Source organism: Hypomesus transpacificus, chromosome 21, assembly GCF_021917145.1.
Source record: "Hypomesus transpacificus isolate Combined female chromosome 21, fHypTra1, whole genome shotgun sequence".
In the NCBI taxonomy this organism is placed as follows: Eukaryota; Metazoa; Chordata; class Actinopteri; order Osmeriformes; family Osmeridae; genus Hypomesus; species Hypomesus transpacificus.
In genome coordinates this window covers 6,641,124-6,663,190 of record NC_061080.1, presented here as the reverse complement: position 1 = coordinate 6,663,190, position 22,067 = coordinate 6,641,124, and the positions used below count along the sequence as shown (strand labels likewise).

General features: G+C 41.8%; 1 protein-coding gene across 6 annotated transcripts in view; it reads right to left on the bottom strand.

Moving 5' to 3' along the window:
- npepps (aminopeptidase puromycin sensitive) overlaps positions 1-22,067 on the bottom strand; it is a 215,139-nt gene that overhangs the window by 182,701 nt on the left and 10,371 nt on the right. For all 6 annotated transcript variants that reach the window (XM_047043674.1, XM_047043669.1, XM_047043671.1 and 3 more), the window contains exons 4-5: positions 3,347-3,468; positions 2,962-3,069 (exon numbers count right to left, since the gene is read on the bottom strand). In XM_047043674.1, the coding sequence (XP_046899630.1) occupies positions 2,962-3,069; positions 3,347-3,468 (230 nt within the window). The remainder of the gene's footprint in view (positions 1-2,961; positions 3,070-3,346; positions 3,469-22,067) is intronic.

The following is a 22,067-nucleotide window of genomic DNA, read 5'->3' as shown; positions in this document are numbered from 1 at the left end:
ATAAATGTTACATGTATTTGTGTGTATATATATATATATGTTTACGTTTTCATGTGTTTACATTTATTTATTTATACTTACATTTATTCATTTATACTTACATTTATGTATTTAAACTTACATTTATCCACGGTCCTGCAGCAAAATAAATCTGTCGTCCCCCCGTCACCAAGTCAGGGGGCGGGTCAAAGCCTCTGATTGGTGAATGAACAGTATTACACACCAGGCAGGCTCAACCAGTCGATCAAGCTCTCTTCAAGCTAGAGGGATCCTCTATCGCCTCACTCTACAGCTGTTAGGGGTGTGCGACACTGCACGATGTGGTATAGATCCGATACCAAGGAGTAAATACAGGGCCAGTATTGCCAATACCGATACTTTGGGCTTAGAAAAGCAGTGGAGGGGCAAAGTGAGTTTGAGCGAAGTTAGACGGTGTTTGCACAACCACTATGATGTAAAGGGAGTTGTGTACTCAGTGTGGAATGAAACTTAAGTATCGATCTTATCACGCTATCAATCAGGCTATTGATACCGACGTTGGTATCGATAGTTGCCGGGTTTCCCAATCCGGCCACTGTCGGTCTTAAGATCGATATGCCCACCCCTATGCTGTATAATCTCGCTGAGGATCGTGAACACATTTTCATTGATGTCTGTGTCAGTTAGGGCCAATATCGTTCCTATAATTTCAGCAAAGCTCTCAATATGATGTAAAAAAAAAAAAGTGAACTGGCAGGTGCCTCCATCTCTTCAGCTTCCGCCAACATTTCGACCACTGTAGCATTCAATATTTAATTCATTGAATCAGCACAAGGTGCTGCCACCTTGGAATAGTCAAAAGCAGTCGATTCAAGTTGAACCACCAATCAGAGGCTTTGACCCGCCCCCTGACTTGGTGACGGGGGATGACAAATTTATTTTGCTGCAGGAAGTTTCACCGTGGATAAATGTAAGTATAAATACATAAATGTAAGTATAAATAAATAAATGTAAGTATAAATAAATAAATGTAAGTATAAATGAATAAATGTAAGTATAAATGAATAAATGTAAACACATGAAAACGTAAACATATATATATATGCACACAAATACATGTAACATTTATATATTTTGTGTCATTTATTTAAGCTTTGTGTTATATAATAATTTATTTATCCAAGTATTTATTTATTTAGTTTTGGCCCCCCTTTTAATCACTCACACATAGGCTGTACAATATTGAACATACACATTGTTATATATTTAGGAAATGTAATCTCAAATGTAACATTGTCAAGTGTTGACAATGTTGACATTGTGTGCCGTACACAGGGGCGTCTTAATAGCACTTGAGGCCCCTGGGCTATGGACTTTTTTTCATTTTTTGAGGCCCCCGGCCCGCTAATCGCAAATGTCAAAAGTCTCGTCTGGGTAGTGATCGAGTTGCTTGTATTTTTATTAGTGCTGTCAGTTTAACGCGTTATTAACGGCGTTAACGCAAACCCAAATTAACGGCGTCAATTTTTTTATCGCGCGATTAACGCTCTTTTTGGCCTAGCAAACTTTGTAGTTTTTTTCACATGCAGTTGCAACAATTACCGACGTTAGAAAGACTACAACACCACACCGGATCTAGCTAGACCGGAAATAAAACAACAGGCACGCCACACACACACTTGTTTGGCTTGCGAGCCGGCTAAAGAGTAGTAGCAGAGCCCGTTTACGGATATTAGACATTCTCTGGTAGTAGGCTAACGTTACGTTTTGAGTGGATGGCGAGCGCGAGACGCCGAAATGGATGCCAATAAGATTCTGAATGGAAAGTTTACTTTTAAAAAGTTGCCAAATGGTTCCATTGACAAGACCAAAGTGATCTGTGTGTTTTGTCGTTGTAAACTGAGTTATCATCGCAGCACGTCCAGTCTGAAATACCACTTGATGGCCAAGCACACAGCTGATGCGATTTATGCGAATTCTCCGCCCCCTCGTCAAAGCCAGGCCATTGCAATGTTGTTTTCAATGAAAAAATATTTGCACAAAGCAATCCGAACCACTTTTCCATGTTGATAAGAGCTTTAAAATTGAAAAAAGAATGGGACAAAAAGAAATCAAGGGACATTTAGAATAGATAAAAATGTGCGATTAATTGATTAATCGCGAGTTAACTATGACATTAATGCGATTAATCGCGATTAAATATTTTAATCGTTTGACAGCACTAATTTTTATTTACGTTCCGTTGTACGGTTTAGGCTGAAGTTCAGTTTTTGTGGCAAAAATTGCCTTGTGTCAACGAAGGGAACTGTGCTAGCCTACGTCACAACATCAGCACACGTTAGCAACGACGCATGGATACAACGTGCATTGCTGTTGCACTCACAGCAAGTATTGTATCGTGCCATGGTGTAGCAGCATTATACATTTAAGCAATTCAAGACTTGCATGTACAGTAAGTAATGTCACATTAAGTAATGTATTTAAACTCAAGCTTGTGTGGTGCGTCACTGTCTTCAATGCCACAGCCTAAAATGTACTGTATGTCAAAAGAAACGTTTTTGATTTCCGGCGCATTCAAACTATCCCCTCAGTGTAGTTTGGTTGGCAACAGCAGCTAGGCTAGCTTGCTCGTAGCACAATTCAATTGAAATGGAACTTCCCATCTAAAAAAGCCTTCTGTCCATCATTCAGCTACCGTCGAAGTCATGTGACCACAGGTCAGGATAAAAAAGAACCCTGCGTTAAAGGATTTATTTTTTTTTTTTTGCGTTAAAGTGAGATTACGTTAATGTGTTATTATTGCGTTAACTTCGACAGCCCTAATATATATATATATATATATATATATATACAAAAAGTGTAAAAAACTAACATCACCCTTTTGTAGACAGTGCTACAGCTGTAACAGCTGCCCAAGAGGAAGATTGTTGCATCTAGGCAGGGAAGAAAACGTGACCCTCACCATACATGTGTGAAACTCACCATATTTGACAAGGCTACTCGGTCCTTAGGAACTATCAAGATGATGTCAAAGGTTGCTTTAATAGCTGGCTCATCCCAACAGGGGAAGGCCCTGCGAGCATCTGTGGCCTAAACAAGGGAGAACCGAAGGTAAACACCATGGGAACCAGAAAAGACACACTGGAAAGCTACGAAGATGACTTGCACACATTAAAGCATCTACTACTAGCTAACATAGGTGATGGACTCAAACTGTGTATTGGCAAGTAGAGCCTGTATGAAACACTGTCCATTGGTCATCACAATAACAGAGGAAATACGCTGTCAAAGGTTTAAGAAACCTGGTAGGCTTTTAATTGAAAATCATACATTGGGCTAAACGAGTATGACAAAGAGATATAGTTACCTCAAACTGAGTGACAGCAGCATAGCGTATTTCTCCTGCAGGACTTGCATATTTACTTCGGTAGAATCCTTTCATTTTGTCATTCAACTCTCCAACAAAGTCAATCTTCAACGTACCAGATCCTAGAAATATAAATAAGCATATCATTCAACTACTAGACCTGATGACTTGTATACAATATACAAAGAATACATTCAAACTGAGGGTGCATAGTTTAACAAGATGAGAACAATACATTAACATACAAAATCAATACCAGTTATGAGCACAAGTTATTAAACTTTGTATAGATTTGTTTTTATTATAGAATCTTTTAAAATTCAGAATTAATCTCCTTTCGGATGAGGCTGAAAACAAATTGTTACCCAGATTGTATTTATTTAATATGTTATAGCATAGGCGTCGGTGCACATGATGTTGTGTCCTTGGTAGGGCTGGGCGGTATGACAGTATATACCGTGCAACGGTAGAAATGTGTCTACCGGGAGAGATTTGGCTATACCGTTTCAACCGCGGTATACTTTTCAGTGTTTTCCCCCCACAACTAATTTGTGGCGATGCGCCACAGAATCAACACCGGCTGCCACATATTGCGTTTTGTAATATGTGGCGTAATATTTATTTTTTAACAGGTTAAACATGCAGCGAATTCTTTCAGCTGCATTTCCTTTCCCTGCTCTCTCTCCGTCTCTCTGTCACTTACGCGTCTTTCTCACATACATAGTTACGACGTCAGCACACTAGCAACGATGCATACATTCGCCGTTCTAGTAAGACAGACAGCTATATCAGCGAGCATTCAGCATTAGCTTAAGATCAATGTTCCCTCAAATTCTTTTCAGCACTGAGCAATTGTTTTTTTTTTTTTGCGCACATTTTTGCACTGTGAGCAATTCGCAAACCACGCGACCTGCCGAAAATGACCACAAGCCTGCGTTAGCCATAGGGGATTCAAAGAGATGACAGCAAATGCATCAATATGTCTACAAGGTTGATATTTATTCAATATCCTTCATAATGGCTGGACTTTGGGAACATTTTAATCATGGTGTTTTACCTGTCAATTTAGAAGACAGTGAAAGACAGCGAATCCACTTCCAAAACCTTTGCCATCTCTGTGAATTTGGCTTTCTTCACAGATAATCTGCAAAACATGGAGTATACTGTCCAGAGTAGCGTTTCTACCTCTTTCATTATAGGGACATCTTTCCATGCGTCATCAATTCCCAAGTCCTCCCTATGGGCCACGCAGTGTTGCTCAGTCAGGTGTGGTACCTGACGCTTCAGTAAAGCAGCCACTCCTGCAGACTATGTCTGCCTAACATGACAGAAGCACCATCTGATGTAAACATTACCATTTTGTTCATGTCTAACGCATGATCTGCGTAGAACTTTGTAATGGCATCAAGGATGTTTTCTGCAGTGCATCCTGAAAGCCGAATGATTTCAGCAAAAACAGTTTTGTAACTAAAATCAGTTTGCTCCCGAAACTTAATGTAAAGCACAAGCATCTTATGCACTGAGATATCGGTACTTTCATCCACAATTAGTGTGTGGACACAAGCACTTCTTATACTGCTTATCATCTCAGTCTGCACAACTGAGTTGATACATTCCACAAATTCAAAAGCATAATTTTTGCTTCTCCAACTCTGAGGTAGGTCGACGTATTTTGCCATATGATCGTGTATATCCCGAACTGATAACATGGACATGTTGGTGTTAATTGCTAGCATCACGTTGTCGATCAATATTTTTATTTGTTCAGGGTAGGGGTGGGCGATATGGCCGAAATCTTCTATCACGGTATGAGTAATTTTATATCACGGTTACGGTATATATCACGGTATAGTAATTGTTCTGTAAATTCAATTAAGAAATGGTACAAAGTAACCATACCGTACATCATATTTATTTATTACAAACAAAAACAACTGCCTCACATGAGACAACACTTGAGTTAAAAACAAAAGACTCAAAAAAAAGTTACGAGTACGAGCGTTCCGATTGGCTGATGCGCAGTCATGCCATCCGCGTGGTGACCTATTCACAGCTCAATACGGATCCGTAATGCCCTCCGACGAAAATTTCTAAATGAGCGAAAGCGATCAGTCTGACTTTTACTATCCATATAACTTCGGTTTCGGCGTACCTCGTTAAAGCTCGGTCGATACGTTTCAGTTTGATATTTCCCGGCATGACCTCACTCTCAGTAAGTAGTTAGCCTTCACTAGTCATCCTAGATCAAGAATGCTAGCAACGCCACCAGTGTAATTTTACAACAATAATTTTACAGCACGAGACATAAAACTTGAACAACAGATCGAATTGGTTACCTGCAGAATGGGACATCAAATATATAAGTAATAACCATCGGCATGAATGTGGTCCGCTTAGACAAAATACACTCCACATCGAAAATTCCGTCAGACCAACGCAAATGTGCTTCAGGTCAAACGAAAATAGCAAATCAAATAGAAGTTAAACTACAATTCTAAATATCGCAAGAATGCGATTTATATGATGGCTTATATACAATACAACAACCAGACATTTAATTGACACGTATAATACAAAAATATAGTATAAAGTATACCGCGGTTGAAACGGTATAGCCAAATCTCTCCCGGTAGACACATTTCTACCGTCGCACGGTATATACTGTCATGCCGCCCAGCCCTAGTTCAGGGTTGGATCGTGCTCTCTGAATTCGATTCTCTCGGGCTTCGTTCGTTTCGGTGAGAATTTGATCGATAGACTTCCCATGTCTAAGTCTCAGTGTTTTCAATGCGTTTACATGGACTTTCTGTGTCAGATGACGCTTTAGATAATCAAGCTTCCACTCGGACCAAGTTTTCCCACGAGCGAACTCTCCTTTTGCTTTTGCCTCCGAGCAGAATTTGCAGATGACGCCACTGCTTTCTTCATATGTGAATATTTCTGAAAGTTTCATCCTACATGTGTCAGTTTGGACTATTTCATTTAGCCACTCGTGTTTAAACGTTAGGCAGACCTTTTTCTGGGGCACCTGCTCTGCCTTTCTTTTCGCCATGGTAGCCTATAACTGCTGGAGCAGGGCCCGCCAAGAGTAGCCAAAAGGATACACTTTGTATGTAAACATTCTTACGTACATCCGGCTTGGTTGTCAGACATGTCAGTATTTTTTATGTTTATTACCTAGCCTACATCGCCTTTGATGCTCAGATTTTTAACCCCTGTAAAAAAAAAATGTTTGTGCGGTCTGGAAAATCTATTGCGAGGCCACTTCGACTGGACTGCGCGGCCGCGCGCGCGCGCAGCTTAGAGGGAACATTGCTCATGACGTATTTCTTTCGTTCAGTTTTTGCCAAACTAGCTAGCTTGTAGTGTAGTAAAGTGTCAATCAACAAGTTAGCTGTTGCTAATTTGCTAGGCTATTAGTCTAACTTGATTGCTATAATCGTGTTGTTTTCTCTAGCTGGCTTCCATCTCGTAAACCTACTGAGTTGGCAACACAGCCAGTGTTCACAAAATAAGTAAGGAAAATAAACAATGCATTACAATCCTAGCAAGTTAGTCTGACTGGATGCACCTGCACTATTTTGTACTCGTTTTAATTTGATCACACAAACATAGCCTAGTAAATTATCAACAACTGTTGATTGTCAACCAAGTTGAGCCATAAGCGAGACTGGAAAATGACTCCCAGACCACTCGACCAAAGGCGATCAACAAGCTCATGCTGCTTGGATACCCCCTTCAACCCTTTTTGTTTGGCTTCTACTTTTCTGGGAAAACATTTCTGGTGAGTAGATTATTTATACAAACAAGCTATACACATACCTGTGGCATGATATTGAGATGAAAGCAAGACCTGTTGTTGATTTCCACGATCTGATGATTTTGCTAGCTAGCTCGTAGTTTCTTGCTATGTTTAGTTTAATTAGAGCAAACAATAATGCAGACATCCATTCTAAATGAATGGCCGTTTTGTGATCTCTTGCTACCATCTACTGCCAATCATTTCCGTGTTGATGGACAGGGCTCTAGAGTGTAGGGGTGGAACGGTACACTGAAGTCACGGTTCGGTTCGTACTGCGGTTCAGACATCACGGTTCGGTACGAGTTCGGTGCAATGGGGGGAAAAGCAAAACAAAAATGCAGAAACAGGGCTCCAGTCTAACTACTGTACATGCAAGTCTTGGCTAAATGTATGATGCGCTTGTCGATCAGTCCTCCTACACCACGACACGATAGGCTACTAGCTGAGCAACAGCGCAAACACAGGCAGGGATACAGTAGCAGCAACGCCGGCCCTGGTCCCTTACATATACAACAAAACACGGACGTTAATGGAGCGCGAGTTTCAGCTGCACCCTCCATTTCAGTAACGACTGATGGTTGGACTTCTCGTGCTACCGAAAGCTACCTCACGATGACTGCTCATTTTATTGACTGAGAGGGAAATGAAAGCGTCAGTTCTACAGACACGGCCCCTGTATGAGCGGCACACAAGCACTCACCTAGCTGAGAAGCTACAGACGAAGATCGTGGCAGAGTAGAAACTAGAGAGGCCTGGAAAATTTGAATTTATTGGGTGTGTACAACATCAGCACACGTTAGCAACAACTCATAGATACTACGCTCTGGATAAAGGCGTCTGCTAGACTAAATGCACGTTTTAGTAAGACAGCAATATCAGCTAGCCCTCAAAATTGTTATCGCAGCTAAAAGTCTAGGAAAGTTTAGGCAATTTTTCGCTTGACTTACACTACGAACATTCATATTTAGCACTAGCGTTGGTTGCATAGGCTACGTATTTAGTGCTGCTGCTAGCTATCTCTGACTCACTCAGGCACAGCTCGGCTACACAGGTGGCGGCGCCAATCAGTTTCAGACCTAAGTCGGGGCTACAGATTGTCCCTAAAGAGCAAGAATATCTTACAGTAGTTCCGCATTACATTAATTAATTTGCACGCGAGTTTTATACATTTTTATACCGTGTATTCTCCGTGCAATTTCACGAGCCGAACCGTGACGCCCGTACCGTACGGTTTGGTACGAATACATGTACCGTTCCACCCCTACTAGAGTGCGACCAAAATTTGTATGGGTGCGACAAATTTTTCCTAGGTTGCACCGGTGCACCCAACCTCCTCGCATCCGCTGCCTCTCCAGAAACGAAGCATTTGTTCTTCTTTGACGGAACTCACACTCATGGTTGGTTCATATCGTGGTCTAAACTAATCAGAGACAGAGATGGGGCGGGTCTTTGCCTCTGATTGGCTGTTGTCCAGATATTCCTGTAGGCCTACACTGCTCTGGGCTGCGTTTCCCGATAACGATGGATCATAGCAACGATCAAGCAAAAAACGAAACCATCAATATTTCTTACATGCGTTTCCCAAACATGCTCATAAGGAGTAGGCTAATCTATTCACTTTCGAGAGCAACTAATTTTCAAGAGACACTTTAGCTACGATGTCTTTGGGAACGGCCCGTAAAACTAAGATTTGTTGTACAATAGATTCTACAATCAATTTAGGCTTACGATGCTTTCAGGCAACGCAGCCCTGTGCTGTGTGATTGAAATTACGACCGCAGCACCATAGAATCAGTTATGGAGTTGGGCCATGGAGCTGAACCATGGAGCTAGGATTTTGATGCTAGGGAGAGTGTGGCAAGCTGGTTAAGCCAAGGCCAAAGGGAAAGAAAGCCAAATTACAGGTGTTGGCCATCTGAAGGGCATGCGACAGCAAGAGGTGAACCCGCTATAAGACTTTGACCCATGAAATGTTAGGTCTCAGGTCAGGGAAGCGCTTTTTAACAGTAGCACTTTCTATTTTGAAAAGTTTTATTTTGCTTACAATGTTTAAGTTTGGCAGCTTAGTGAAGCACTGATCACAATATTTTAATTTGTATTTAGTTTAATTGTGCTTCAAATAAAACCAATATTTACCTACACCTTATTCTTGTTTAAGATTATTTACATAATATATATGAATGTATATGCAGCGTGATAAAAAGGTGACCTTGAAATTGTGGCGACGCAAGGAAAGATTTGGGTGCACCTACATTTTGTGCTGGTGCACCTAAAAGTTAGGTTATTTATGTTACTTATTTATGGGCACGTGCCACAGGTGCAAATTCAACATTATGTTAATAATTTGGCCATCTTGAACTATGTTACACATTGCTTATCACCCTATACAAAGACAGTCTTAGTCAGTTTTGTATTTCAAGTCAACCAGAGTTACAGTTCATGAGAAGAATTTTGTAGTTTTGGACAAATCTTTATTGTACAGAAAAATCCAATATGGTTGCTGTTATAGGTTCTTGAGGCTTTTTTGTCCATCATGGGAAATAAGATATATGTAATGAATTTCAGAATTTTAGGACAAATGGGATGCATATGGCATCACTTTGAAAATGGGCAAATTGGGGACTGGCCTGTAGCGCCATCTTCTGTCTGAGGTGGCCCATGTTTGGTATGGTAGTTACTAATGGTCTGCAGTTCCAACATGCCAAATTTCACAACTTTTTACGCTACTGGTCTAGGGGCTGCCATGGACTCCCATGGGAAAAACATAATAATACCACCAATAACAATAGGTTTTCTCCTACTGGAGAAACTCAAATTAATCCACCAGTCATTTTTACATTTTAACCATGGAGGCATCTATTGGATAAATGTGGTAACTCCTCCGTTGTACACCCAAAAATATTGGGCTGGTTTTCAGGCATTTTGGGCTGGTTTTGAGCGTTGGGCTGAACATTTTTGCTGGACATGGCAACCCTGAACTCAGGTTTGATGTCATTCCCAGTCCTGAGTCAAAACAGTTACAGAATGGATCTCTGCATGATGGGCCTGACAAGAGCATAGGTGGCCTTACAGAACACGCTTCAAAGTTGTCACTTTCCAAAGGATGACATTTTGACCCCATCAGGCCAAGATGTCTGAAAGTTGGTATGCATGCCTTAGGCCATAAGGTGAACTAGGAAAAAGTGGCTAGAAAGTGATTTTCGTTCCCACACCTGGGCACTACTTTTTAAAAGCATGTTTGCATAGACAACACCCTTATGGACTTAAAGTTAAAAATTTTCCTTAAAATATCCTGCAGTTTGTTACTGTCCATAAATGTATATAATTGTAAAAAAATTAAATAAAATGAAATTCTAATGCTGCTGGTTTTGCTTGTAACTATTTTAAGTCATTATAGCAACACAAAATAGCTCTCAAACTGTCATTTATACATGTACCTAAACATTTGAGACAGGTATTGGTGCATTAGTATACTCAATTGTGAATGTAGACCATGAAATATGGTGAATTTGTCGAAAATGTACACGGATTGGCACCAAGCAAAATTAAACATGCATTGTAAATGTAGCAAAACTGTGATTTTGTATACATCAAAATGTTCAGTAGGCACGGTGTTATCACAGAAAGATAAAAAGAAGGACATCGGCCCAAATTGGCTGAAATGACTCAAAATGCTACCCCGTCCCCTTAATTCTGAATAATGCCAAAAAATTTAAAATTCTACAATAGATCAATTACAGCTCAAAATCATCCCTAATCATCATATCCCTAATCATCAATATCATCAGTATCATACCTAATCATCAGTATCATCCCTAATCATCAGTCTCCATCATCATCCCTAATCATCAGTATCATCCCTAATCATCAGTATCATCCATTATCATCGGTATCATCAGTATCATCCCTAATCGTCAGTATCATCCCTAATCGTCAGTATCATCCCTAATCGTCAGTATCATCCCTAATCATCAGTATCATCCCTAATCATCAGTATCATCGCTATCGTCAGAGCTGTCAACCCATGTAGCCCTTTCCTCTGTTTCCTGGGTAACATTTGCTAAATTTTGGCACCGGCAAATCATGTTCACCTTGCTAAATCAAATGTCTTGCAGACATACAGGAACATCTTCCAGTCTCACATTTGCCTTGCTTGCAACTGCAGTGGACTACCTGCAACACACTTTCAGGGGCAGGATTTCTAGTCATCCAGGTGACTGCTAACTACCCATCCTCGAGGTGCCATCCATTGCCAATGGGTGAAGGGGCATACATTATACCCATCAGAGAAAGTCTCATTATGGCTGCTTGATAGTTTGCCCTTTTGCAGTGTTGATACAGGGCATCACTTGTCGGGGGAAATTGACAATAAAGATACTTGAACTTGAATGTTCCACTTTATTGGTCTAGCAGTAAGCACATGATGATTAACTCATCACTCATGATCAAAATATCATTACGCGATGAAAGAACTAGTGCTGACTTAACACTAATAAAAAATAAACTGCAGAATTCCACATGGATAACTTTTTTTCTCTTGCTCAAAATCAATAGGTGTTTTTATCTGAATCAAAATAATGTAGAGCCCCATATATGGGAATGGAATGAAACAAAAAACAGTTTCACCTTACGGCCTATCTTATTGCTCATGGGGAAATAAAAGTCTAAAGAACCCATAATGGCCGGGTTTCCCAGATTCGTTAAGATGCTCTTAACGCTAAGAGCGTCGCTTTCTTAGAACGTTCTTAAGACGCTCTTAGCGTTAAGAGCTTCTTAACGAATCTGGGACACCCAATGTCGGCAGCATGGATTTTTCTCTACAGTGACAATTTGTGAAGAATTAAAAGAATTACATTAAATCAGCCATTGCTCCAATTGTCTTGAAATGTTGTGTACATGTATGAAATACATGTCTGTGGCATCCCTTAGAACCGCATGGTCAGAAGTTGTGAAATTTGGGACCAATCCCCTCATCAATTTCTCCAAGTTTCATGTCTCCCATTCCAACCGCCACCAATGCACCACCAATGGGTACATGTTACTTTTGAACCACCCTTTTTGGAGTCTCTGAGGGGGGGGGGGGGGGGGTGCAGGAAAGTTTGTTGTTCGACTTCTGTGCTAGACACGGCTTGTCCATAACGAACACCATGTTCAAGCATAAGGGTGTCCATATGTGCACTTGGCACCAGGACACCCGAGGTCTCAGTTTGATGATCGTCTTTGTAGTTGTGTCGTCGGAACTGAGGCCGAATGCCTTGGACACTTGGGTGAGGGGCAGAGCTGTCAACTGATCACCACCTGGTGGTGAGTTGGCTACGATGGTGGGGGAGGACGCCGGTCAGGCCTGGCAGGCCGAAACGTAATGTCTGCTGGGAACGGCAGGCACAATCCCGTCAGAAGGAGCTTCAACTCCCACCTCTGGGGGAGCTTCGATCATGTCTCGGCTGGGGGGGGCGGGGACATGTAGGGCTGTCTTGGAAGACACGAAACTTCAACATCGCGTGGACATCGGGGACAGTGCCTCTGGACTGGCAGACCGGGGTGGTGGTTCCCCTCTTTAAAAAGGGGGACCGGAGGGTGTGCTCCAACTATAGGGGGATCACACTCCTCAGCCTCCCTGGGAAAGTCTATTCAGGGGTCCTAGAGAGGAGGGTCCGTCGGATTGTCGAACCTCGGATTCAGGAGGAGCAAGTAGTTTCCGTCTTCGCCGTGGAACTATGGACCAGCTCTACACCCTCGGCAGGGTCCTGGAGGGTGCATGGGAGTTTGCCCAACCAGTCTACACATGTTTTGTGGGTTTGGAAAAGGCGTTCGACCGTGTCCCTCAGGGGCTCAAGTGGGGGGTGCTCCGGGAGTACAGGGTACCGGATTCGCTGATCGGGGATGTTCGGTCCCTGTACGACCGGTGCCAGAGTTTGGTCCGCATTGCCGGCAGTAAGTCCAACTTGTTCCCAGTGAGGGTTGGACTCCGCCAGGGCTGCCCTTTGTCACGATTATGTTCATAACTTATATGGACAGAATTTCTAGGCGCAGCCAGGGCGTTGAGGGGGTCAGGTTTGGTGACCTCAGGATCAGGTCACTGCTTTTTGCAGATGATGTGGTCCTGTTGGCTTCATCGGGCCGTGACCTTCAGCTCTCACTGGAGCGGTTCGCAACTGAATGCGAAGCGGCTGGGATGGGAATCAGCACCTCCAAATCTGAGGCCATGGTTATGGTATGGACCGGAAAAGGGTGGAGTGTAATCACGTCCCACTTGGAAGAGGCCCCGGGGAAGACCCAGGACCAATGGAGGGACTATGTCTCTCGGCTGGCCCGGGAACGCCTCGGGGTCCCCCAGAAAGAGCTGGTGGAAGTGGCCAGGGAAATCTGGACCTCCCTGCTTCGGTTGCTGCCCCCTCGACCCGACCCCCGGACAAGCGGCAGATGAAGGACGGACGGATTTTTGAACCATATGCCGCTTTTTCCAAAATGAGGTATCGTTTGATTCCCTAGATCAAGATGAGTTCAACGCACTCTATGACATCATACCCAGTTATATAGAATCTCCGCCATTTGAATGTTAAGGGAAAGCATTTTTTCGCTACTCCTCCTACAAATCTTGTTGAATCTTCAAAATTGCCACAGATGATCTTCAGACCAAGCCTCACAAAAGTTATCCTATGGGGTTTTGGTTTTTGCAACCGTTTGTTAGTTACAGGCAATCAAATTGATGGGCCACATTTACATTTACAAATGAATAAATGTAAATGTGGCCAAATTGACATTTTGAATGAATGAATTTTACGCTACGTGTTTTCTTTGTGTTTTCGCTACCTCTCCTATAAAGTTTGTCGAATCTTCACCAAATTTGGCACAGATCATCTTCAGACCGAGCCTCACAAAATACATCACATATTTTTTTTATTTTCTAAACCTTTTGACTGGAACAGCCAATCAAAGTCGTCAACAAAGCCACCATAAAAGAAGTAAGGTCATATATCAGCACCTCTTTACTGCATTGACACCAAATTTGGTATAGGGTCTAGGGACCCTGTTTTAACGAGGCCCAAACTAGGTCATGCCATTTCACCTCTAGGTGGCGCTGCAATAAGCAAAATGTCGCACCAATTATCTTCAGATCACGCCTCAAACTTTTTAACATGGTTTTTGATTTTCAAAACAGTTTTTCCAGTAAAGCTGATCAAAGTCAGAGATGAAGCCGCTAAAACAGGAAGTGAAATCATATCCCAGGAAATATTTGCTAAATTGAACGTGGTACAGGTGCTCGGGACCCTGTTACAAAGAAGTCCAGTAAAGGTTGTGTCATCTAACCGCTAGGGGGGATCCCGTGTCTGACACATGTTAACTTGTGATAACAGCTGAATTGATGAAGCCGCCATTTTGAATGAATGAATAAAACTGTTTCCCTTACTCCTACAAAATGTATCCAATATTCACCAAATACGGCACAGATTATCTTCAGACCACAATCACCTTGACGTCAAAATAGGACTGAATTACAGCTGTTTAAACTTGGGCCAAATATGGACAACCGCTTGCCACACGATAAACTGCTTATATTTTTACCCAGTACCTGAACACAGTAATTTCCACCACTGAGAATAGCTCACTGAGAGGTTAAAATCCAGCCAAAGCCAGCAAGCCTGTCATGTCATTGGTTATCTGTTTACACTATCAAACCTCAACTCACTCTATCAAAAGGATTTTAGATTTTCGAAACCGTTTGTCCGGTACAGCCAATCAAAAACGGCAGCAGAGCCAAACATATCTCAGCACATCTTTGATGTATTCACACCAAACTTGCTGCGTGTACTCGGAACCCTCTTCTGAGGATGTCGAAAGTTTCTTCTGGTTCTTCTGACCTGCTTGGCCACCCCTTTGCTGCTTGCAGGTATATTTAGTCTTTTATTAGGATTCCTCCGTAAGGAAGAAACCTATTGTCATAGTTAGTTTCATTATTATTTGTATTCTTGTGCAATGGGAGTCAATGGCAGCCCCTAGAACCATATGGTATCTTTTTGTGAAATTTGGCACACATTAAGGACAGTCACTGCTATACTTACACCAAGTTTCATGTCTCCCATTAGACCACTCTAGTGCCACCAACGGGTCAAAGTTTGATGTGTTTACACACGCAACTTTTGAACCGTATTACTGATTTTCAAAAATGATGTACCATTGGATTCCATGGATCAAGACGAGTTTAACACACCCTATGACGTCAATTTACGGTTATATAAATTTTCCACCATTTTGAATTTTAAGAAAAAACTTTTTTGCGCTACTACTCCTTACATTTTTGTCCAATCTTCCCCAGGCTTAACACACATCGTCAGAGCAACCCTCACTCTTTGATATATCAACACCAAACTTGGTATCTGGACTCGGAACGCTCTGTTGAGGATGTCGAAACAATTTGGTGTCATGTGACCACTAGGAGTGGCTGCAGGAAGCAAAAATGCTTTTTGGCCAATAACTGTTGATTAGTTTGCCGTTATTAAGTGATTCCTTTGTCCATTGATATCTTGGGACATCCCAAGATACTTGGAATGATGACTTGGAACCCTCTCCTGAGGATGTCCACACAATTTGGTGTCATGTGATCACTGGGCGTGGCTGCAGGAAGCAAAAATGTGTTTTAGCCAATAACTATTGATTTGTTTGCCTTTATTAAGTGATTCCTTTGTCTCATGATATCTTTGGACATTCCATGTGTGACTCATAATAATTTGTGATAACAGCCGAATTGATGCGGCCACCATTTTGAATTAATTGAAAAACGTTATTTCTCTACTTCTCCTACACATGTTGTCCAATCTTCACCAAATTTGGCAGATATTATGCTCAGACCAAGCCTCACAAAAGCTATCACATGGTTTTTTGATTGTCGAAACCAATTGCCCGGTAGAGGCAATCAAAATGTGCCGTTAAGCCAGCAAACAGGAAGTTGGGTCGTATCTCAGCAAATCTTTGATGGATTCACACCAAACTTGCTGCGTGTACTTGTTGCCCTCTTCTGAGGATGTTTAAAATGTTTTCTGGGTCGTCTGACTGCTTGGCCACCTCATTGCTGCTTGCAGCTATATTTATTACACATCTTCTCCCAATGGAGTCTATTGGCAGCCCCTAGAACAGTATGGTAAAAAGTTGTGAAATTTGGCACACTCTTTAAGGAAAGTCCCCTCTTTATTTTCACCAAGTTTCATGTCACCCATTGGAGCACTCTTGCGCCACCAACTGGTCAAAGTTGGACTTGTGTTTACACACAACTTTTGAACCTTATGACCTATTTTCAAAAATGAGGTACCGTTGGATTCCCTAGGTCAAGATGAGTTCAACACAACCATGACGTCAATTTCCGGTTATATAGATTTTCCCCAATTTCCGGTTTTATTAAAAGCCTACTCCTCCTACAATATTTTTCCAATCTTCCCCAGAATTGGCAGACAACATCGTCAGAGCAACCCTCACTCAGGCATTACTTTTAGATTGGATTTTCAAAACCGTTTGTCAGGTACAGCATCCGGCAACAAAGCAACCAAACAAGAAGTTGGATCAAATCTCTGCAAATCTTTGAGATGTCAACACCAAACTTGGTATATGTCAAGAGGAAGACACGACAACATGTTACCATGTGCAAAGGCAACTTCTCCAAAAATGGTTGATATCAAGCTAATCGAATTTATCGCTGACGCTAAAATAATGCTTTACACATCTGACGGTCAAAAAGTGATACTCTGATTCAATCAAAAGTTCATATGAAGACTCTTGAATGTAAGATGAAAAATATTAATTTTGAATATTTGAAATATGCATGCTTGGCTAATTGCTAGGGCTTTTTCCCCACATCCTCTCTCCCTCTGCTCCTCACTGCGAGTGCTCCAAATACACACACACACGCGGGGCCAGAGTGCTTGACATGCGCGTGAGCGTGGGGAGACGCACACACATTTGAGGGGTTTTGTAAATGGTGGGCCAAGCACCCACCTTCACTCCTTGACCTAGTAGCCATTCTAGACTAGTAGCCATAGACAGTTGCTGACAGAAAATGTCAGACAATAACTTAAACATAGTCTTGCATTAAGTGTAAAGTCAAAAAATAGATTGTAAATGTGCTAATGGTTGTTAAAACTCATGCTCTGCATGTCAGTTTAGGCAGTGGTAGTTGTTGTGTTTGTTCAGTTAAATGTGTGTAATGTTATTGTTTGTTAGTTAAGATAATCCTGTTGGTCACACTGATTGTGCATGTTGTGTAGTTTAATGGGACCAGAGACTGACTCTGTTAAAATATACTCAGTCTGCTGCACATTCTCAAGTTAACTCGCTAACGGTTGTGAATGAGCTCTGCCCAGGGTTTTTCCTGGGTCAAAATGGGTCTTCGGTGCTCGAAAACAAAATATATATGTGTGTATGTATATGTGTATATATATATATATATATATATTCCCCCCCCCCCCCCCCCCCCCCCACCACGCCAAAACTAAACCTATATTTCGGAACAGGCTAATGTAATAGTCTAATAGCTAATGTATTATTGCACATATTTTCGTCCTATCTGCCCTAAAGCAATAAAGTTAGGCTACTTAAAGACACCTTACACTCATAAAGTATGTTCTAAATGGCATAAATGCTGCCAATTAATAATTGCCGTAACAACTTATTGTAAATAGTCAGTAGCCTAGCCTATCGATTATGGTAGGCCACTCTGAAGCATGTACACTGCCTGCTTCATTTGATCTTGATAGGCTAAGCATTCTGTAGCAAATAATAACAATAACCCCACTTTTTATTAATTACAACTACTTGTGCATAATAATGCACCTAAAATACAAACCTGAGCAAGGGCAGCAATCGCTATCGAATCAACAGACAAGTGCAATTTAGCTAGCAGGGGAAGAATACAAACAACGAAAATCACCAGTTAACTTGATTTAAATTTGCAAGAACTAGACTTATACAATAACAGGCTCAAATGAACTTACAACATTAGTTATACGACTTCCAGTTCTCAAGGACGCACACACGCAATCTCAACTGCGGTGTGAAGCGCGTGTCCGTGCAATTCTCCGACATGCACTCTAACAATCACTGCTGTCTCACAAGCCCTACTTACCAGGCGTCATGGAGCCGAGCAGCTAGCTCTAAATACTTGGTTAGCTACTGTATCCCTGTGTTTGCGCTGTTGCTCAGCAAGTATCATGCCGTGGTGTAGGAAGACTGACACAAGCACGTTATACATTTAACCCTTAGATGCGTGAGTTCTAAATATTTCCAACAAGGTCCCCACAGCGCAAGTTATTTTTCAGAAACGGGAGCTAGCTAGCTTTCGTTAGCTTCTGGGATAACTTACCTAGCATAATACTCGTAGCAATGCTACTACCATGGTAGTGTTACTTGTTAGCCTCCTCATTAGTACATTTGGAAGCCATACTAAACCGTTTGTCCTATAGAGGGTTTTCACCGACGTCACGTTCTGGGTGGTAACCCGGATGCGCGGCCATATTGGAGGCACTCGGTGTAAACAACTGAACGGAGTACAACCAAATAACGTATATTCTATACTCTTTGGTACAACTGTAGCCAATGTCTAAACGACCGAAATGGTCATCAAAACGCGTCCAAGATCCAAAGGCATATAGGGAAGGACTTGGACCACAAGAAAAGGGTCGATATTTTGAGAAATTTGGATTTATTGGCGGTGCAGATCCCTACCAGTTAGCTCCCTCTACTTGGATCTGTGACGACCCGGTGATTCTGCCTTCAGTTGGATATCCCGATATTGTTAACTACCTGGTTTTCTCGCCGAACCCATACACATGCAGTAGTTGGATATGAATTATATTATGTCAATGTCAGCTTTACAGTAAAATAAGCGCACAGTAAAAACAATAAAAGCAGTAATTGTTTTTACTATTTACTATTAGAAATATTATCATTACAATAGAAAATGTGTTTTGAGCCGCTGAAATAAACATTTCACAATACCTGACAAGAAATGTGCCGAACAAATCCGTATGTTGTCCAGATTTTACCTTCGTAGATCTTGGTTGAGCTTTGCAAACCACAAGCGGCTCCTTTCCTCTGACAATCTCTGGCATTCCTTTCCCTGGTTTTTAATAACTTTTGGAAGTCGATAATATACCAAATGTTTTTCACGATCTGTCCTATTTGTATAACCTGAAACACGGCAATAATTCACCATTTTCCTTGACGACGTTCGGGATATACTTCAGTGCCAATGCTTTGTTGTGATGCGGAGTGCCTCCAAGATGGCGACTTCCAGTCTGATGACGCGTCGGTGAAAACCCTCTATAGTATTTGTCTATCGGAAAATATTCAATTGGAATGTTCGAAATGTGCAACGTTACGCTGCACACGGACCCGCATTCAAATAATTTTCCAAATTTTGCAGCGTTTAATTGCCACGGAAGATCGACTCAGTAGCCTACGTTTATGGGATTGCAAAAAAACTGTTAAATATTTGTAGAGTTAGCTCTAAACAATTATTACATGGCTGAATACTCGATTCAGTTGGCCTACAATAAACATACATTTTACAATTCTAACCAACCTGGCATTGGATTTGTCAAACGCATTCTGATAGATTCATTTTCGCGCACATGCATGGCTTTCAGGTGGTGAAAGAGATTGCTAGTGTTTCCACCTTTGGCTAGCACAATTTGACGACAACTTACAGAGTAGGCTACTGTTTGTTGGTCGATGTCAAATAACTTGAAAAAAATGCACACCCCTACCCAGGCTGTGTTATCGCAGGAAACATTGATGAACTGCAAAACTAGTAGGCTGTGGTAGCTCTATTTAGCTTACCCATTTTCCCACCCTTAAAACTTTTTGTACTACATACACAATGTTGGTACCAAACATGTAGCTAGGTATGTTTCCAGGCTGTGATCAACACCCTGTATTTTTGTACGCCCTTCAACTGGTAAGCTCCTGTGATTCCCACACAGCGGTAGGCTAGTCGTCATCTGTACAAATTACAGGGGTCAGATTTGAATCTAGGATCAAAATCATCTAAACATTTAGTTCAACAGAAGTCATTATATGCACGATGGTTGCCAGTTGTCAAAATGTTGCGCCAAATTCACCATACAGCGCTTGTACATTTGCAATGTGCTGACAGTTTTGACATCAGTAAACACATACATTTATGTAACAAAATTCACTGATCTATAGTGAAAATATATCCACTTTATATTGTCGTTCTGTTTGCTAGCCAGCCCCTTTGAAAGCTGATTATCGGTTGTAAAAACAAATTCACTTCTAAATAAACAGAATTTCCCTATTTTCCTTTCCATTCATACCATCCCTAGCCTGGCTGCCAGCCCAACTTCTCCCCGCCCACAAAAAAATGTGTTCGGGAAGTTGGGTCTGGAGGGTCTCGTATTGGGGACAACTACAGAAAACCAGAATTGGGACGGACCAATGAAATTGCCAGGGCGGGCTTTATACGATGATGGACAGATGATCAACAGTAACGTAATCAACAACGTCACGAAAGAGCGCTTGGGTTGAATTCGTTTTCAACAAACAACATAATACGTTGCTCTGATTGGTTGTAGGTCTATCCAATTGAGCGAAGAGGCATTTGTTTTACGAGTTCGGTTGAAACACGCCCCGTAGTCACAGCCCAACGGAGAGTTTTCAGACTCATATTCTGACTAGAATTATGAGTATGACAACGTCAGGCTATACCATCCCTGAATTGCTTTTGAACAGTGTAGTCCTTGAGAAATGTTTTGTACATCCCCTTTGTTGTTTAGATCCCTTTGTTTGATCCAGAGTTTCTCTTGAGTAAGGAGAGCCTGAGAAGAGTGGGCCATTTGGCTGCCCTCTCCATTGGGAGAAGGAGACACCAGGTCTGGTATCAACCCTTTGACGTTCTTCCAGAAAGTTAGTGGCATTGTATGAGGTAAATTCAAGCAAAGTCGGCAGTTCTTGTGCTAATGTGGTCTGCGGTACGGCGTCTTAGTGAGGTGATCAGATTTAAGATCTTGAAGGTTTGACTCTGTACTACAACGGTATATATATATATATATGCCTACAATATGGATTTTGACTATACCATGCTAACCGCAGTAGAGACTTCTATAAATAAGATTGATCACAGCCCCATTCTCACAAGGCACGGCATAAAATTAACGTATGGAACTTAAGCTATGCAAACATCGCAAGCAATCTTATGCCATCTACACACACATCGCAATCTTCCATATCCTCACAACCAGTATTGCACAGAGAGTAGAGCATTGCTTTCAGGCTTTGTCGTTCGGTTTTATAAGACTCGTCTGACATTTTGTCTTGTTTTTTCTGTTATTTCAGTGTTCTGCCAAGATATCCGGGGATCTCTAACAAGAGAAGCATTTCTTAACATCAGGACTACAACTCCTGTGGATTTATTTCCCACTTTTCTGCTTCCAGCGGCAGATTTAGTGGGAATTATAGTCAAAGTCACTCTCGGCTTTGTCCTAGCAGCGAAGAATCATAGGAGAGGTAAACGGGCCGGTGCTTTGGTGCGACATCGTCGGCGCGGAGTGCGCACAGCGTTGCCGGGGATATTTCTCTCCAACGTTCGTTCGCTGAGCAACAAACTGGACGAACTTCAGCTAGCGGTATGGAAAGACAGAGACTTTCGTTCATCTTCTGTTTTGTGCTTTACGGAAACATGGCTGAGTGAAATGATCCCAGACTCGGCTACTACGAGCCCACTACGGCTAGCAGGTTTCAAACTGCTTAGAGCGGATCACGACTCCCTGCTTTCTGGCAAAACGAAAGGCGGTGGTATTTGTTTTTTTATTAACAGTGGCTGGTGTGAAGATGTGACAGTGATTCTGCAGCATTGTTCTCCTGATCTGGAATCCTTTTTTATTAACTGTAAACATTTTTACTCGCCACGTG